Source organism: Aotus nancymaae, unplaced genomic scaffold (assembly GCF_030222135.1).
Source record: "Aotus nancymaae isolate 86718 unplaced genomic scaffold, 86718_ANA_hifiasm-v0.15.2.pri h1tg000015l_0, whole genome shotgun sequence".
Lineage (NCBI taxonomy): Eukaryota > Metazoa > Chordata > Mammalia > Primates > Aotidae > Aotus > Aotus nancymaae.
In genome coordinates, this window is record NW_026988426.1 from 13,069,721 (window position 1) to 13,089,342 (window position 19,622).

The 19,622-nt window shown below is 37.2% G+C and overlaps 1 protein-coding gene across 1 annotated transcript in view; it reads left to right on the forward strand.

The window, feature by feature from the left end:
- The first annotated feature begins 133 nt into the window (after nucleotides 1-133).
- The window catches only part of HMMR (hyaluronan mediated motility receptor), a 30,007-nt gene continuing 10,518 nt past the window's right edge, over nucleotides 134-19,622 (forward strand). Inside the window, exons 1-12 of the mRNA XM_021672216.2 lie at nucleotides 134-289; nucleotides 4,101-4,199; nucleotides 4,920-4,999; nucleotides 8,161-8,208; nucleotides 9,771-9,959; nucleotides 12,451-12,537; nucleotides 12,629-12,729; nucleotides 14,057-14,131; nucleotides 14,259-14,437; nucleotides 14,910-15,058; nucleotides 16,291-16,505; nucleotides 19,152-19,268. Coding sequence (XP_021527891.2) covers nucleotides 244-289; nucleotides 4,101-4,199; nucleotides 4,920-4,999; nucleotides 8,161-8,208; nucleotides 9,771-9,959; nucleotides 12,451-12,537; nucleotides 12,629-12,729; nucleotides 14,057-14,131; nucleotides 14,259-14,437; nucleotides 14,910-15,058; nucleotides 16,291-16,505; nucleotides 19,152-19,268 — 1,385 coding nt within the window. The 5' untranslated portion in view covers nucleotides 134-243. The remainder of the gene's footprint in view (nucleotides 290-4,100; nucleotides 4,200-4,919; nucleotides 5,000-8,160; nucleotides 8,209-9,770; nucleotides 9,960-12,450; nucleotides 12,538-12,628; nucleotides 12,730-14,056; nucleotides 14,132-14,258; nucleotides 14,438-14,909; nucleotides 15,059-16,290; nucleotides 16,506-19,151; nucleotides 19,269-19,622) is intronic.

Below are 19,622 nucleotides of genomic sequence, written 5' to 3' on the forward strand. Positions count from 1 at the left end.
TTCCTATTGGCTGGTAGCCTAAACTCACAGGCCAGCTAATTCGACGCAGTCAGAACCCAGCATTCTTCCTTCGTGTTCCTGTGCAGGATTGGTGTGTCCATGGGTTTGGCTTTCCAATTGGCTAACGCCGGGATGGGAGGGGACTGTGGGCAGATTTGAATTTGAAGCCGGTAGGCAGTGATAATCCGCATTCAGTTTTGGAGGAGTGCCAATGACTTTCGGTGTCTGGAACTGGCGGTCAACATGTCCTTTCCTAAGGCGCCCCTGAAACGATTCAATGACCCTTCTGGTACGTAAGGGGTAAGGAGCTGGGGGACGGGAAGCGCCCTAACGCCCTTTGCCTCTTTCGGTTCCATTCCTGGGAAGCAAGCAGGAGGCGTTTTTAGGGTCTACCTGGGGCTCATTCAATTGATTGATTTTTATGCGCTAAGCATCTGTTACATGCCAAGCACTAAGTAGTATGCTAAGGATACCGCAGTGAGTGAAAGAGTCTCTGCCCCGTGGGGCTTACATTCAAGCGGGGAGTACTGTCAATAAACAGCGGTAATGGAGAAACTACAGCAGGGCGAAGGGAATGGAGGCGAAGCGTTGGTAGCTATTTGATTTTCAAGTCCAAGAGGGCCTCAGTGATAAAAACATTGGAGTATTAATGTTAGTCTGAACTTGTGGATTTCTTTTATTCCATTCGGCCATAAAAGAAGGAAGATTGGTAAAGGCAATTTATGGGTGTAAAATTAAAGTAGTAGCACTTACTGAAAACATAAACAATCAAGTTATTATGGCTGATATTTACCACTTACACCTCAAGCACCATACTAAGGCTTTACATCGATTATTATGTTAATTTCCCACCAACTCTAAGGGGTAATCCTATTCATTATTTTATTGATAAAACCACTGAGTCATAAATTTGCTCAGTGTTACACTACCAAAGTGGCAGGACTGGAATATGAACCCAGCCCCCATCGTGTGCTCTTGAACACTGCAATGCGTAAGCACAGTAACCAGGAAGCCCTAGAAGTGTTTGGTAGGCACTCATCGTTAAAGATGCTGGGACTGTGCTACTAGATCTTGTTTATTCCTTCCATCAGCCAAGTGAGGAAGGTACTGATACTGACCTCATTTTACAGATGCGAAAACAGGGGTTTTGTAACTATTGCACAACCACTTAAGTGGCAGAGCTAAATATCTAAGCTTATGATTTATCCACTATAATGCAGTATTTCATGGTTACTCATTACATCTCTAATTTCCATCAGCCAACATGTGAATGAAAATGTTCACAGCTACTCACAAAGAAGGCCAAATGAGCAAATGTATCAGTACAAACAATTTCTTAGTCAAAAGACCCAAGGACCACCGGGTGTGGCGGCTCACGCCTGTAATGCCAGCATTTTGGGAGGCCAAGTCGGGTGGATCACTTATGGCCAGGAGTTTCAACATGGCGAAACCCCGTCTCTACTAAAAAATAAAATAAAATAAAATACAAAAATTAGCCAGGGGCCGGACGTGGTGACTCACGCATGTAATCTCAGCACTGGGAGGCCGAGGTGTGTGGATCACCTGAGGTTAGGAGTTCAAGACTAGGCTGGCCGACATGGTGAAACCCTGTCTTTAAAAAAAAAATTAGCCAGGCATGGTGCGCGCACCTGTAGTCCCAGCTACTCGGGAGGCTGAGGCACGAAAATCGCTTGAAACTGGGAGGTGGAGGTTGCAGTGAGCGGAGATGGTACCACTGCATTCCAGCCTGGGTGACAGAGCAAGACTCCGTCTCAAAAAAAAAACCCTCAAAATTTATATTACTACCTAGGATGTATTTTGGTATCTCTACACATATATATGAAAGAAAAGTTTCACAAAACAATGCTTTGCAGCATATGAGTCATGCTGATTTTTCTATTTTTACTTTTTACAAAATGCTAATCAAGATCTATGAGGCTGGGCACACTGGTTCACACCTGTAATCCCAGCACTTTGGGAGGCCTAGGTGGGCGGATCATCTGAGGTCAGGAGTTCGAGACCAGCCTGGCCAACATGCCGAAACCCCGTCTCTACTAAAACAGACAAACAAAAAATACAAAAATTAACCGGTGTTGTTGAAAAACATTAAGTTTACCCTCTGCCCCCGTCACTCCCTTGTGGAGAATACCTTTTAGTTTGTAATTAGTGGTAGGCAGGTTAATAGCTGCCTACTTGGTATATTTTTAGTTATGAGTAAATACAGAACACCTGTTTATTAATAAGAATCACCTGTTTAAGAGAGAATAAATACGTGGATGAGAATCTGCTCGTGGCCTTCAGCCTGGAATGCTGTCAGCCCCTGAGACTCTCAGCTCGGTAGGCTGCTGGCCTTCCCCCAACCCAAATAGATCCACTCTGCTGTTGTATCTGGGTGTCTGCCTCTCATAACCTTCAACGCCGTCTGGGTGGCGGTCACCCGACCGAGCTGGCACTCGGTAGGGTATGATGGTACACGCCTTTAATCCCAGATACTCGGGAGGCTGAGGCAGGAGAATTGCTTGAACGCAGGAGGCAAAGTTTGCAGTAAGCCAAGATGGCGCCACTGCACTCCAGACTGTCTACCATTTGATAAACATGTAGGGGACAGCAGTAGTTGCCTGGGAATGGTCAAATATCCTTGCTCTTCTTATTTATTTGACTCTAGAGGGAAATCAGTAGCTTTTCAGAGAACAATATTACATTAATCTATTCTTTCCTAACCAGCTTTAGGCTCAAAGTATTTTAATTATTTTAAAGCTTTAGGCTCAGTATTTTAAGTTCTAAGAGCCCCATCTCAAGTCTGCTATGTGTATTTACTCAGAAATGCCTTCAAATTTAGAACTTCAGTTAAGTGAAATTATGCAGTATAAAATTCTGGAACATAGAAATACAGTCTGGTACAATTTTTACTTTGTATAACATTGGCTTTTTGAATTTTCTAAGCCTCACATTCTTTATCTGTGAATTATCACATAGGGTTCTTCTAAGGATTAAATAAAATAACATCTATAAAATGCTAAGCATAATGCCTGGCTTAGTAAGTGCTCAAAAAGTTCTCGTTGCTCTAGTGTGGTTGCTTTTTTTCTGTGTGTTTGAATTGCAGTTGACATCATCAATAGGTCTAATATATTGATAATAGCCAGAGATGGAATACCACTATAAATTTTTATTCTAGGCTAAATATTCAGGGATAGTTTTAATTACTTTATTTCCAGAAACTGATGGTAGTTACCTCTGTGACTCTCTTTGAGTAGAGCTGACACCAGGTATCTTATTTGCTATATTCAGTCCTTAATAAGAAAGTCATATTGCCTGTAATACATGATATTCATCTCAAAACTGTCTTTTGCTTAGTTGCCTGTGTTCCTTTGACCTAATTGATATAAAGGACAAGATGATATTGTTCTTCATAAATAGAATAATAATATGAATAGATATTATAAAGAGAGGCCTTCTTTAAAATATCAAATGGATGCAGTTTTTTACATTACTAAAATAGAAGTAGTTTCTGTAAGGCTGGTTGCCTCACTGGGAGCTCGGACACACACCCCCCTCTTCTTTTTCAAAAGCTCAGACAAGCCCGGATGAGCTCGGGCATGCTCAGGCACATTCCCTTCTCCCATGCTCGCGCAGCCTGGCCTTCCCTTAAAGAACCCAATATGCAAACAAGGTCTTGTAACCATAGCCTCTTGTCAACCAATAGCAGTCAAGCCTTATTGACCAATAGCAGCTGAGTAATTCCAACCAACAACAAGCCAAGTCCTAAGTCAAGGCTTGTAACTTACCCAATAGCAGTCCTACTCTCCCACAACCAATCGAGCTGTTTCACTCCCTATAAAACCCCACGTCTGAGAGGAGTCTGTACGACTTCTCCGGTCCCTCCTGTCGGACTGCAGAACCTTACCCGGGAGCCTGAATAAATTCCTTCACATTGGATCTTTTCTTACTGGCCTCAGTTTCTTCCCTTTTAAACTTGGCGAGAACAAACCTTACAGTTTCTTAATGACATTTTACATTGATATTTACTTTATTATGACAAGCTTTAACTTAAGATCATAAATAACATTAGATGACGTATTAATGTTTTCTATTTCCTCTAGGTTGTGCACCATCTCCAGGTGCTTATGATGTTAAAACTTCAGAGGTATTGAAAGGACCAGTATCCTTTCAGAAATCACAAAGATTTAAACAACAAAAAGGTAATAGGTCACCAATTATGTGATCTTTTAAGTTTTAAAGTTATGAATAACAATAAATTTAAAGATGTTATAGCATTTTTTAAAATGTGAAGATAGAACTATATTTAAATTTTGATGGATTTATGAAAGGGTCAAGTACAGAAATAATGCTGTTATTACATTGTTATATAACCAGGAATATTAAGCAAGACACTCATATTGATATGTAACTTCCCTTTTGGTAATTACCTTGATCTGTCAGGGAATATTAGGAAAATGAAAAAGGTGTTAGATGTGTAAAAATATTATGTAATTATTTGAAAATGTACGACTAAGAGAAGAGTATATTGTTTAATCAATAGTTGCAATTAGAAATTTGGGGCTAGGCAAGGTGCCTTATGCTTGTAATCCCAGCACTCTGGGTAGATCACTTGAGTCCAGGAGTTCGAGACCAGCCTGCCCAACATGGCAAAACCTCATCTCTACTAAAAATAAAGAAATTAGCCAGGGGTGGTTGGGTGCGCCTGTGGTCCCAGCTACTAGGGAGGGAAGTGGGAGAATTGCTTCAACCCAGGAGGCAGAGGTTGCAGTGGGTCAAGATCACACCACTGCATTCCAGGCTGGGTGATAGTGAGACTGTCTCAAAAATAAAAAAAAATAAAAAAAATTGGAAATTGTGTTTTGTGTGTAGCTAAAACATATCAACACCAACCATGATCTCTACAATTCATTTTTCTGCAGATTCTAAACAAAATCTTAATGTTGACAAAGATACTACCTTGCCTGCTTCAGCTAGAAAAGTTAAGTCTTCAGAATCAAAGGTGAGGAGCTTTTATATGCCAGCTAGTTTATTAACTGTATCATCAAAACACCTGAAAGTACTGTATTTGATTAGAATGGGTTGAGTGTATGACTCAAGGTTGTAAGTAAATCTGTACATTAATGAAACAAATTATCATTAGAACTCTAGCAAGTTTTACATTTCTGCCTAGGTCATTATGTTTAAATGTGCCCTTAGTTCACAATTACAATGGTCTTCAATTCTCGGTCACTTGTATGTGTAAATAACTTGTTATTACCTAGTAAACATTTCAAAATTATGCGATATTTTGATTTATTAAGTACCACCATCTGAATTGTTTTATTTTTGGGGAAGGGTGTTTTTGAAGAAAAGGGGGAAAAAATTCATCCATTTATATATATATATATATATATATATTTATATTTATATATATATATTTATATATATATATATTTTTTTTTGAGACAGAGTTTCACTCTTATTGCCCAGGCTGGAGTGCAATGGCATGATCTCACTGCAACCTCTGCCTCCTGGGTTCAAGCGAGGTTCTCCTGCCTCAGCCTTCCCAAAGTGATGGCATTACAGGTGAGGTCAGGCTGGTCTTAAACTCCTGACCTCAGGTGATCTGCCTGCCTCAGCCTCCCAAAGTGATGGGATTACAGGTGTAAGCCACCACTCCCAACATAAAAATTCCAACATTTAGGAGAAGTTTGCCACTGAGAAGCTATTAAGGAGTGGTGAGAGATTAAATTCTTAGTAGTCTTCCTGCTTGTGCAAGAGCTACTATTACTATTTTCATAAGTTTGTAATCAGGTAAGCTGCATAATACTTTATTTATTTATTTATTTATTTATTTATTTGAGATAGGCTCACTCTGTCACCCAGGCTGGATGGCAAGATCTCTGCTCACTGCAGCCTCTGTCCTCACAGGATCAAGCGATTCTCCTGCCTCAGTCTCCCCAGTAGCTAGGATTAAAGGCATTTTCCACCACACCTGGCTAAGTTTTGTATTTTTACTGGGGATGAGGTTTAACCATGTTGGTCTGGCTGGTCTTAAATTCCAGACCTCAGTTGATCCGCCCATCTTTGCCTCCCAAAGTGCTGGGATTACAGGTGTGGGCCACCACACCCGACAGTATAATACTTTTTAAAAGACAGCCAGGGCCAGGCATGGTGGCTAACGCCTATAATCTCAGCACTTTGGGAGGTCAAGGCAGGCAAATCACCTGAGGTCAGGAGTTCAAGACCAGTCTGGCCAACAAATAGTGAAACTCCGTCTCTACTAAAAAATACAAAAATTAGCTGGGCATGGTAGCACACGCCTATAGTCCCAACTACTTGGAAAGCTAAGGCAGGAGAATCGCTGGAGCCTGGGAGGTGGAGGTTGCGGTGAGCCAAGATGGTGCTACTGCACTCCAGCCTGGTGAAAAAGCAAGACTCCTTCTCTCAAAAAAAAAAAAAAAAAAAACAGCCGGGGACGGTGGCTCACACCTGTAATCCCAGTACTTCAGGAGGCCAAAGCCAGTGGATTGCTTGGGGTCAAGAGTTTGCAACCAGCCTGACCCATATAGTGAAACGCCCTCTCTGCTAAAAATACAAGAAAATTAGCTGTGCATGGTGTCAGGTGCCTATAATCCCAGCTACTTGGGAGACTGAGGCAAGAAAATCACTTGAACCTAGGGAGGCAGAGGTTGCAGTGAACCAAGATTGGACCACTGCACTCCAGCCTGGGCAACAGAGCGAGATCTGTCTCAAAAATAAAGTAAAAGAGTTGTATAAATTAATAGGTATTTTGATGTGAAAAAGATTCAGAGTCGGAAATAGTTAGACTTAGGTTGTTCATTCATTTGGCAGTTGACTAAGCCTCATATTCTGTAATATAGAGATGTGTTGTTCAGTATGGAAGCATAGCTACATGTGGCTATTGAGCAGTTGAAATGTGGCTTGTGCTACTAAAGAACCAAATTTTCAATATTATTTAATTTTAATGCATATTTAAAGGCATACTCGATTTTGTTAGTGGAACACAATATTTTTGGAACAACTTGAGTATATGAATTTATTTTTTCCTCCTGTATGTTTTATGAAATTAAATATACATAAATGTGTCTGAAAATTTAGCATTGAATTGAGATGTGCTATAAGTGTAGAAAAAAAAGAAAACTTCAAAGACTTTATACAAAAATAAAACATGTCATTGATAATTTTATACTAATGACATACTGAAATAATCTATTTGATATATTGGGATAAGTAAAATTAACATTTTTACTTTTTACATACACTACTAGAAAAATTTAAATGCATATGTGGCTTGCATTATTTTTATCGGGCAGGACTATTATAGACACTCCTTTCTTAGAATTTGGTGTAAGTGGTTTGACTTAAATTTCTTGAAGAAACTGTTCTGAAATTTTGAAGTAACTATAGAATTTATAAAGCCCCTTAGAAAACTAAATTACATACAAGTTGGTATGGGTCCCCAAAATAGTCCTACCCCATAAAAACTTTTATGGAGTATGAAATTAATAAACATGACACTGGTGTCATGCCCACCTCCCACCCCACTTAGAAACATCTAAAACAGATTTCATTCAAGATTTTGATGCCTTTCTTGCATTTTTTGATGGAAAAGATGTTCTTTTTCTAGCCATTGTGTCAGAAAGGCTGTTGGATATAAAAAGATATAGTGTGAAAATTATATGTCTTATTTAGAATAAAGCCAATGAAGAAATTAGCATCAGAGCTTATGCGATTTCAGTTTTTATTTCTTTGCATCTATATATTTGTTTTCTTCTTTTGGTATCAAAGTTTAAATTGATTTCTCTGTATAAGATTCTTTTGGAGGTAGCATAATTAAATATTCAAGATGCGTTGCTGTTTAACATTAAAGGGAGGCAGTCAGCTTTATTCATGAAGTTCCACCTGTTCTTTTCACTGGGCTGATTAGAAAACTCCTTATTTATTGGGTTGAAAACTTTTAAACCTGAAATATCTTGAGATTTTTAGAATCTTTTATTTATCAGATGAGTGACCTACAAAGGTTTTAACAGACTAGGTGTAATGTTTAAAATAGAAACTGTTTCAATCCCTTAATCATTTCTGATAACTAAAAAACAAATTTGGCTGTGATACTTGACATTTAAATTTGCTTATACGTTTTCTTTGACTTTTAAACAGAAGGAATCTCAAAAGAATGATAAAGATTTGAAGATATTAGAAAAAGAGGTAAGCAGTGCTTTCAGCTTATTAAAAAGTACATATGATAGAAAGAGAGTTGCACAGATTTAAGAGATAAGGGTTCTGTGCAATATGAGAGTCCTGCAGTGAGGCAAACATGCCCTCCACAACAGTGCCTATAGGAAAACCGTTCTTTAGCTTGGTTACAGTATTTCAGAGATCTATCTAGGCCATGTTAATGTGGAATGCTGGCAAAGCCAAGATTCAAGATAGCCCACTTAATGAAAAACCGATAATTCAAAATTATGATGTCAGTTTATTGCCATTAGATATGTGGATCAAATATTTACGTCTATCCATCTCTCACAGTCTTCCTGTATGCTAACTTACGTTAAGACAACATAGCTAGAGGATTTCTTAGTGAGCATGCAATCCTAGCTGGTTAGAGTGTGATGAAGGTAGGCTAACTCATTGCATTGCTCTGTTCAATAGTAGGTATATGCCTTCCTCATGGGTGTAATAACATAGAGCTACTCACCACATGTGACTATCTAAATTAAATAAGATAGAATTAAGAACTGAGTTCCTCAGTTGCCCTAATCACATTTCAATAGCCACATGTGGTTAGGAGCTACTGTACTGGACAAGGCATTTCTACCATGACAGAAATTCCTATTGAATAGTACTAACCTAAGGAACCCATTTACTTTCCAAGCAGTGCTAAGCAGCTCACTGTGAACTTTGCTTCTGTGCAGCCTTTTTTTTTCCCTGTTTCCATTGCTGACCAACTCATGGATATATTCTTTCAATACATTAAAATCTTCCATTTGATTACAATCAAATGTTGGCTTTGGACCAAGAGTGTGTCAGAGTAACTGCAAATGTCTGCACAGTTGCTCTGATTCTTTTGTATTTATTCTAATAATGTTGGCTATCATTTTATTGAGGGTACATGTAGGAGTTGATACTATACAGGAATAATCACTGAGTCTCAGTGAGATAGTTGGTAAGTGAGTGATAGAACCAGGATTAGAACTAATAACATATGCCAGTGACTTCATTGGGTATAGAACTTTTAGGGTGGCAGGTTTTTCCCCATATCATTTTAAAAATATCATTTCATTGTCTTTTGACTTCCACATCTTCTGTTGACAAATATTAGGTTTGGGGAGTTTTTGTTGTTTTTAATCTGGTAATGGCAGCAAGAATGATGGTTTGCCAGTGCCTAGTACATTATCCTCAGAAGCCCAGCTCTGCATTTTTGAAATAAAAATATTTAACATTTTGAGCCAATTTGAATTTGTGTAATTGAAGCTAGAGAAAATAACTATTATAGGTAGAAATACCTTAGAAGTGAATAAAGAGCTTAATTGTACTTGGAATTTATGGCAATTAAAGTTCTTCTGCTCTTAAAATGTACTTAGATTTTTAAGACGTGTCATAGGTAAATATGATTATTCAAATAGCTAGTAAAATTAGAATATCTACAAACAAAATGTCAAAATTAGATAGAGATTTTTCCAGAAGTTTTAGGGGTGATTATTTGTAGCATCTCTTTATGTTGGCTTTCTATCAGCAAATCATTTATTATCACCTTGTTTTTTGTCCAGATTCGTGTTCTTATACAGGAACGTGGTGCTCAGGACAGGCGGATCCAGGATCTGGAAACTGAATTGGAAAAGACGGAAGCAAGGCTAAATGCTGCATTCAGGGAAAAAACATCTCTCTCTGCAAATAATGCTTCACTGGAAAAACAGCTTATTGAATTGACCAGGACTAATGAACTACTAAAATCTAAGGTATCCGAGCCTCATGATAACATTTACAATTGAATAAATATAAATATGTTTATGAGTTCTACGCTCTAATTTAGCCCTTTTCCTTCACTAATTAATACCTTAAATATTAAGCTGCTTCAAATAGGAATTATATCTTTTTTTTTTTTTTTTTTTGAGACAGAGTCTCGCTGTTGCCCAGCCTGGAGTGCAGTGGTACAGTCTTGGCTCACTGCAATTTCTGCCTCCCGGGTTCAAGTGATTCTCCAGCCTCAGCCTCCTCAGTAGCTGGGACTACAGACACACGCCACCATGCCAGGCTAATGTTTGTATTTTTATTAGTAATGGGGTTTCACCATGTTAGCCAGGCTGGTCTCCAAACTCCTGACCTCAGGTGATTCACCCGCCTCGGCCTAAGTACTGAGATTACAGGCGTGAGCCACCACGCCTGGCCTATATTAGGGTACTTGGCACTTAAGTGGTTATAAATAAAACAAGTTACTTTTTGTTGTAATATCTGACATTTTTTCACCCCTCAAAATCACCACCAGTAAATGAGACCGTTAATAAAAATTTAAAAACTAATATATAGAAATTACTTTAAAGATCCTTCTCTGCAATAAATAATGGCATAACAACAAGTTTCCATCTCAAGTTCTTACTGGAATGAAATGGGAAATAACTAAATCTATGGATTAAATATTTCTAATACCTTAATTGTGTTTATCATCTTTAATATACTAATCTTAAAGAACCTAATACAGTCATTCTGCTTGTTACTAAAGAAGAATATAAATCAGTGTTCAGTTTAATAAGGATCATTTATTCAGGGCCTGTAATGTGTGGGGCTCTATGCTTACAAAGGAAATAAGTGTGCATTAGAATCAAGCCTGGGAAAGAAAGCAGCTTCCTGGGCCCCACCCAGGGAGATTCTGATTTAATAGGCATGGCATAGACCCTATATTCTGCATGTTTCAAAGTATGCCTGGGAAAGAAAGCAGCTTCCTGGGCCCCACCCAGGGAGATTCTGATTTAATAGGCATGGCATAGACCCTATATTCTGCATGTTTCAAAGTATAACAGGGCCAAGGGCAGTGGCTCATACCTATAATCCCAACCCTTTGGGAGGCCAAGGCAGGTGGATCACCTGAGGTCAGGAGTTCGAGACTAGCCTGGCCAACATGGCGAAACCCCATCTCTACTAAAAAAGTACAAAAATTAGCCAGGCATGGTGTCAGGCACCTGTAATCCCAGCTACTCAGGAGGCTGAGGCAGGAGAATCCCTTGAACCTGGGAGGCAGAAGTTGCGGTGAGCTGAGATTGCGCCATTGTACACCAGCCTGGGCGACAAGAGTGAGACTTCATCTCAAAAAAAAGTTTGAAACCAGCCTGACCATCATAGTGAAACTCCGTCTCTACTAAAAATAGAAAATTTAGCCAGGCATGGTAGCGGGCACCATTAATCCCAGCTACTCGGGAGGTTGAGGCAGGAGAATCACTTAAACCTGGGAGGCAGAAGTTGCAGTGAGGAAAGAGTGAGTCTCTGTCTCAAAAAAAAAAAAGGGACACCAGGTGATTCAAATTCATTTAGTTAAGCAAAAACATTTCAATAAATCCTTTCTCAGGGACTTGCTTTAGAGTCTTATAGTGGACTTTCCAGCATATAGAGGTACGTGACCACCCCAGAACCCTTTCAAAAATAAACCAGCAGGCCAGGCACGGCGGCTCACACCTGTAGTCCCAGCATTTTGGGAAGCTGAAGTGGGTGGATCACTTGATGTCAGGAGTTTGAGACTAGCCTGACTAACATGGCGAAACCCCATCTCTACAAAAAATACAAAAATTAGCCAGGTATGGTGGCACATGCCTGTAATTCCAGCTGCTCAGGAGGCTGAGGCATGAGAATCGCTTGAACCCAGGAGGTGAAAGTTGCACTGAGCAACGTGGCACTCTAGCCTGGGTGACAGAGTGAGACTGTATCTCAAAACAATAAAATAAAAATAACGCAGCAAGTCACATTAAGGAAAAAGAGGTATAAGAATAGTAGTAGGCCGGTGCAATGGCTCATGCCTGTATTTCCAGCACTTTGGAAGGCTGAGGGCTGGAGGATTGCTTGAGGCCAGGAGTTTTAGACCAGCCTGGGCAACATATTGAGACCTCTTCTCTACAAACAAATTGAAAAACTAGCTAGGCATGGTGGGGCATGCCTGTGATCCCAGCTACTCAGGAAGATGAGGCAGGAGGATTTATTGAGCCGAGGAGTTTGAGATTACAATGAGCTATGATCATGCCACTGCACTCCAGCCTGGATGGCAGAGCAAGACTTGATCTCTTAAAAAAAAAAAATTAAATCAATCAGTAATTATGGTGTCAGTCAAAGACTGTTCTCTCTACCAAAGTGTATTGTAATAAAAAACATAACCCCAGTGATAGGTAGAAAAATCAACATTTGTGTATTTTAAATATGTCTTAGCAGAAAATATTTCTGAATTTTTAACATGTTTGTTGTACTTAGTTTTTGGAAAATGGTAACCAGAAGAATTTGGGAATTCTAAGCTTGGAGCTGATGAAACTTAGAAACAAAAGAGAAACAAAGATGAGGGTGAGTGCTGCCTTTGGCAAGTTTGCTGTGCCTGGATCTGGGGATCAGAACAATTTCCTCATTTCCTAAAACAGATACCTTTGTTGTGTAGGATACGATGGCTAAGCAAGAAGGCGTGGAGATGAAGCTGCAGGTCACCCAAAGGAGTCTAAAAGAGTCTCAGGGAAAAATAGCCCAACTGGAGGGAAAACTGTAAGTGACTGAATGTGAAAAGAAATTGTTAAGTGGAAGCAATTCTTGATTTGACTCTATTCGCAAGTTACTGTTTACTGAGACTTCAGCCTTCTCTTAGTACTTATCTCATTGCCTCCCTGCAGTTGCCCTATTTCTCTTTTTAAATGAAAATTGAGCCCTAATCATTACCAAACATGTTATGCTACAAAATTGTATGAATGCATTAGTTTTGTACATTCTCTGTATTATGTATATGTATATGAGGAAAGGTTTCATGATCTTATGGAAGTGGTCATTAGATTGAAACTGGTTTAGGAAGTTGATTAATACACAATCCTAGCTTTTGATTTTGAGCTTTAATTTACATATAATAAAATATGCATGGATAGTTAGTATTCAGTTTGGTGACTTTAGCAATTGTATACACCTGTGTAACCATTGCCAAACAAGATAGAGAACATTTTCATCCCTTCAGAAAGTTTCTTCACACCCCTACTTTTTCCCCTGCTACTGCCTGTGTCGTATTCACCATCCCCACAACTACTTTCTTACTTACATCATCAGAAATTAGCTTTGCCTTTGTTTTATTTATTGTTATTATTATTATTTATTTTTCTAGAGATGGGGCATTGCTATGTTACTGGGGCTATCTCAAACTCCTGGACTCAAGTGATATCACCCTGGCCTTCCAGAGTGCTGGGGTTACAGACAAGGACCACTATATACCTGCCTAGTTTTGCCTTTTTTTAGGACATGCAAGAGAGAAAGGGAAAAGAGCATGTGTATGTGGCTTCTTTTGTTTGATGTAATTTTTCAAGATTCATCCAAAGTGTTCTATGTACTGTAATTTTTCCCTTTTTATTTCTGAGTAGTAGTTCACTCTATGAGTATAGCTCCATCTGTTTACTCTTCTCCTTTTGATTATTTGGGCTGTTGCCAGTTTCTGCCATTATAAAAAGACTGCTGTGAACAGGTTTTTAGAAATTTCTAGGAGTAGAATTCTTGGGTAATAGGGTAATATATGTATAATGTTTTTAAAAACTCAAAGTGGTTTTCCCGTTTTTTTTTTTTTTTTCTTCACAAGATGGGAGCTGGGAAGTTTTGCCATTTTTATACTCCCCCTGGCAATGTATGATAGTTTCGTCAGTATTCAGAAAACTTTCTCACTTTAAAAATTTTAGTCTTCTATTTGGATATAAATTGTGAATTTGAGAAATCACGTAAAATAACTCCAGAGTTGGGACTCTGGAGTCAGCCTGCCTGATACAGTGGTATCTGGTACGTAGTATTATGTATGATTATTAAATAAACTAGAATGTATTAACATATACCTTTTTTGTTTTAGTGTTTCAATAGAGAAAGAAAAGATTGATGAAAAATCCGAAACAGAAAAACTCTTAGAATATATCCGAGAAATTAGGTAATATGAGCAGTAGCTTTAAATTGGACCTTATTTTTTTGAATAATGAATAATTTTCATCACTTTTCTGTTATTTTTCCGTGTGCCTAAATAGATATGCTTTTTAAGATAATTTATTTTAATGTAGTTGTGCTTCAGATCAAGTGGAAAAATACAAACTAGATATTGCCCAGTTAGAAGAAAATTTGAAGGAGAAGAATCATGAAATTTTAAGCCTTAAGCAGTCTCTTGAGGAAAATACTATTATATTATCTAAACAAGTAGAAGACCTAAATGCGAAATGTCAGCTGCTTGAAAAAGAAAAAGGTACTACAGTGTTTCATAGTTACTTTCTTTAGATAAGTGTTACATACAACATTTAGGAAAAATACTGCTATGCTAAAGCAACCTTTTAAATATAATTAGCTATATAGCTATACAACGGCAAAAACCTGTACTGCCTTTTTGAATATTTTACTCTTATAATGTTTGTTTTCTATTTATTTCAATACAGTATATTACCTGTCTTGATTGAAATACAAACAGTTGTATAGTTCATGACTTTTCCACTAGGTGGCTATTTAAAAAACAGTAGATACACAGAACAAGATTTGTGGGTTTTATTATGTAGCACATAATATATATTATATGGAGTAATGATACAAAGTTGACAGTTTTGTTTTTTTTTTTCTTTGAAAATACCATACTGAGAGCAGTATAATGGAATATTCTGGGAGTCTGGGTTTCTAAATGTTAATGTTAGTATCTAATTCCAGTATTCATGTTTTGTATTTTCTAGAAGATCATGTCAACAGGAATAGAGAACACAATGAAAATCTAAATGCTGAGATGCAAAACTTAAAACAGAAGTTTATTCTTGAGCAACAGGAACGTGAAAAGCTTCAACAAAAAGAATTACAAGTTAATTCACTTCTGCAACAAGAGAAAGTAGTTTACTACCATATTTATTTTAGTGTTTATTTTGTGTCATACATTTCCCTATGTCTCTGAATACCTTTAAATTGTGTATATCCTTTGATCTAACAATTCTGTTTTTAGAGTCTTATGTTGAGGATATACTTATGGACATGCTGAGGATTTAGCTACATATTTTCACTACATGTTCACCATAGGGTTATGAATAATGTGGGAAAATGACAACAGATACAGCAAAATAGGGAAATAATTTTTTGAAAAATTTCTGGCTCATTCTTGTGTTATTTAGGCTGTGTAAACATTTACACTTACTTTGTAAAAGAGCGTCTAACTACAGAAGAAACAAAACAATTTTTAAAATCCAGGTTGTGTAAAGAACATTTTACATATCACTGAAAAAAAAGAAAGTGTACTGAAAAAATATGGGCTTGGGATAGAAATAGAGAAGGGGAAGTTTTGATGGCCTGTAAACATAAAATATGTTCCACCTTTGTAGTAACCAAGTTAGTAGAAATATATTTTCTTCACTTATAAAATTGGCACAAATTAAAACATTTGATAATATAAAATACTGGTGAGAGTTGAGCCAACAGGTACTTACATGCATTGATGTGAAGTATAGTGTTGGACAACCAACAAGAGCTCAAGGAATTAAGTAGATCTGTATACACTGACCTGGAAAGATTTCAACAACAGAGCATATATATCATTTATATCCCTCCCAAAATGTATGTATATAAATGTATAGAGAAAGACAAGAAGGCATATATATTCCAAACTAGTAGCTATCTCTGCAATGGAAAAAGTAAAATTAAGGGGGGAAGTTGTCAAAGATAATATTAACATCATTTGTAATGTTACAATTTTTTTCACAATGGTGTTATATTTGTGTATCGTATAGCTTAAAAAAATTAATAATGAAAATCACAGCACTTTTTATATAATATGTGAAAATTACATTAATATCAAAGCCAGTTGAAAACAGATAAATGTAAAATATAATTTTCATTTAAGAAGTTTGTGCATGTGCATTGCCTAGAAAAAAAGCCTAAAATGATATTTGCCACAATGTTTACAAGGTATAGAAAATAATCTATGAAAACAAATATGCTGTTTCTATATTGTTTTAAGTTTCTTGGTATCTTTTGAATTTAGGTTTCATCCTTTATCTGTACTTTTTGTCTCCTAGTACAACCTCACAATGCCATTCCAAATTATTTTGGTGGTTTTCTGTTTGGATGTAGGAATTATCTTCTAGTCTTCATCAGAAGCTGTGTTCTTTTCAAGAGGAAATGGTTAAAGAGAAGAATCTCTTTGAGGAAGAATTAAAACAAGCACTGGATGAGCTTGATAAATTACAGCAGAAGGAGGAACAATCTGAAAGGCTGGTCAAGCAATTGGAAGAGGAAACAAAATCTAGAGCTGAAGAATTAAAACTCCTAAAAGAAAAGCTGAAAGGGTTTGTATTAATAGGATCTCATGTTTATGTATCACTTTAGATGTCAAAAATTGTTTTGAGTACATATTCTTAGTATTCTCAATCATGTGAGTGTGTGAGGTTGGAATTAGTTTACAATTAAGTAGTAGTTATTTTACAATTAAGTAGTAAACACAGAGTGTGTATACAAAATGTACATGCAAACAAGTAAGACAGCGCTTTTTAAACTTAAAAGTATTGCCCCCCTTTTTTTAAGGCCAAAGAGAGTTTTAATAAATAAATGACAAGTTTTGCACTCCTTTACTACTCTGATATTTTCTGAAATTTATTGGACATCAGCATTAGAACAATAATGAACTCAGGGCTGAACGTGGTGGTTCATGCCTGTAAATCCCACACTTTGGGATGCGAAGGTGGGAAGATTCCTTGAGCTCAGGAGTTTGAGACCAGCCTGTGCAATATAGCAAGACCTTGTCTCTATTAAAAATAAAAACTGGCTGAGCATGGTGGCGTGTGCCTACAGTCCCAGCTACTTAGAAAGTTGTGGGAGGAGAATCACTTGAGCCCAGGAGATCAAGGCTGCAGTGAGCCATGATCATGTCACTGCACTCCAGCCTGAGCAACAGAGCAAGACTCTGTCTAAAAAACTAACAAACAAACAATAGTGAACTTAGCAGAAAAAAAAATAAATAATCCCTTCTGTTAATAAATAGCATTCCCATTTTTTGTCTATGCATTTACATAGTGTAAGTTACACCTTTAATCATATTTTTCAGGGAGCCCAAACACTTCAGAAATAGTAATCAAAATGCAAAACGGGCTGGCACAATGGCATATGCCTGAAGTCCCAGCTACTTGGGAGGCTGAGACAGGAGACTGTTTAGAGCCCAGGAGTTTGAGGCTATAGTGCTCAATGGTTGTGCCTGTTAATAGCCATGACACTCTATATTGAGCAACATAACAAGTTGCCATCTCAATCGATAACTGATAAAAAGCAAAGGAGAAAAAAATAATCAGAACTGGGAAACATTCAAAAATAGAAAATCTATTGTTTAAAGTAGAAAGAATGAATCTCACTTTTCTTCCCTGACTCTAGTTCCTTATAATTTCTGCCACATTATGTTTCCTTCTCTAGTACATGTATTTCATTTTGTTCTGCTTCGTTTCGTTTTGTCCACAGTATTTGCTAAATTTTTATTTATTAAGAGAATCTATTCCTTAGCCTACATATTCATGTTTCATAGTTCAGGAACACAGGTCAGTGACAAATTCTATCCTACTACATTTATTTAAGTTAAAACATCTGGTTTGAATCTTGAGTTCAGATTGCAAATGAAATATTTAAATCCTTGGGATCTCATTAAAACACTCTTTGGCAAAGGACTATGGGCTAGATATGAGTTTGTGTTGTTGTAATATATCTCACACCTGTGTATCCTGTCTCTTGTTGGATACTTTAGTTACTAAACTCTTTTCTGTTTTCTTGTGATTCCTGATGAAAATGAACAGCAAGGTTTTACATACCTCTGCTTTTTGGAGAACAATACAGAATTGTAATTAAGGGTGTTCTATACTACAGCCAGTCTCAGGAAGCAGGAATCTTGAGAAACTAAGATAATGTCATTTTCAGCTATGAAAGAAAGCTGAGATAATTATGTATTCTAACTCAAAAAACTGTGGGCCAATGGTCAAGAGATAAGGATTTTTATTGCTAGTTTTGTTAGCTAGCTGGTTGATTCTGAGCAAGACAATCTTAGTTGCTTTCATTTTCTACTTCATTAGATATAAAAGAGTTTTATGAGATGATCTCTAAGATCCCTTCTAGCCTAGAAATTTCAAGCTTAAGAGAAAAACCAACTAAGAATTAAAAATAATTCCTCCAGGAGTCAGGGAGGAAAATGTTTTTTATTATAAACCCTTTAGTGATATCTGATTGCTGTTGCTGTGGTGTGTATATTTTTGAAATCCCACGCTTGTTACACAATGAATTTGATCAGCTTTTTTTCTTATCTCAGTGTCCACCTTAGTCTATAAATACACAATGCTTATTTGCAATTTTTAGTTCTACATATTCTTTAAAAGCTCTCTCATAAGCTCATATACTTATCTAAAAATTTTATCACCACTTTGGAAATATATTATTTCCAAAATATCTCTGAGATTTAATAGTATATGTTTATAAAGATGACTTAAAATCCATTCTATGTAAAATAATTAAAGAAGTTATTGAGTCTTTGAGTAATAGTGTATAATGTGGGTTATTCATATAATCAGAATAAATCCATAGAGTCTTGTAACTCCTTCTGTAATTTAAAATGAAATATCTTTAATTGTTTATAGTATTTCTCAAATATCTAAATGCAGAGAATAAAACTTTATTCAATCCAGATGTTTAACTGGTAATCTTTTGCAGTCTTTAGTACTGGCTAAAATCTTAAGATTTTGTTTTATAGTCTTTTATATCCTCTACCTTCTTTCCCCCAAATGTTTAAAGTAAAGTAAGCAGGAAGGACAAGTTGAAACTAGTAGAAAAGTGCATTAAAAAACATGCTTTTCGAGGTAAGTCATAAATTAGGATTTGAGCTATTTAGCAGATAATCCAATGATGAAGATATGAGCTATATGATTCACAGTTTCAAAGGTAAATTTCTTTTTTTTTTTTTTTAGGAAGGAGGCTGAACTGGAGAAAAGTATTGCTGCTCACACCCAGGCCACCCTGCTTTTGCAGGAAAAGTACAACAGTACAGTGCAAAGCCTTGCAGATGTTACTGCTCAATTTGAAAGGTATTTTTCTTGGGAGCCTGCACTCTTAAATATAATGTGAGCATGTGCCTGGCAACATGGCCACCCCCACATATCTCTCTGTGTGTGTAGAACATCCTCGATGCCCTGCATTTGCATAACAGGCTAGGGTGGATGGTGATTTACATTTGCATATTAACAGGGTAGGGTGGGAGGGCCAGTTTTTTTTTGAAGGCTATGTGAATACATGCCTGGTCAAACCAATCTCCTGAGCCCTGTGCAAATCAGACACCGCCTCCTCCAAGCTCTGCAGTATATTCCTGGCTAATATCCTGGCAGGTGGGGACCTCCTCTTTTGGCTTTGGAGCCCCCCTCCCTCTTTATTTGTACAGGGGA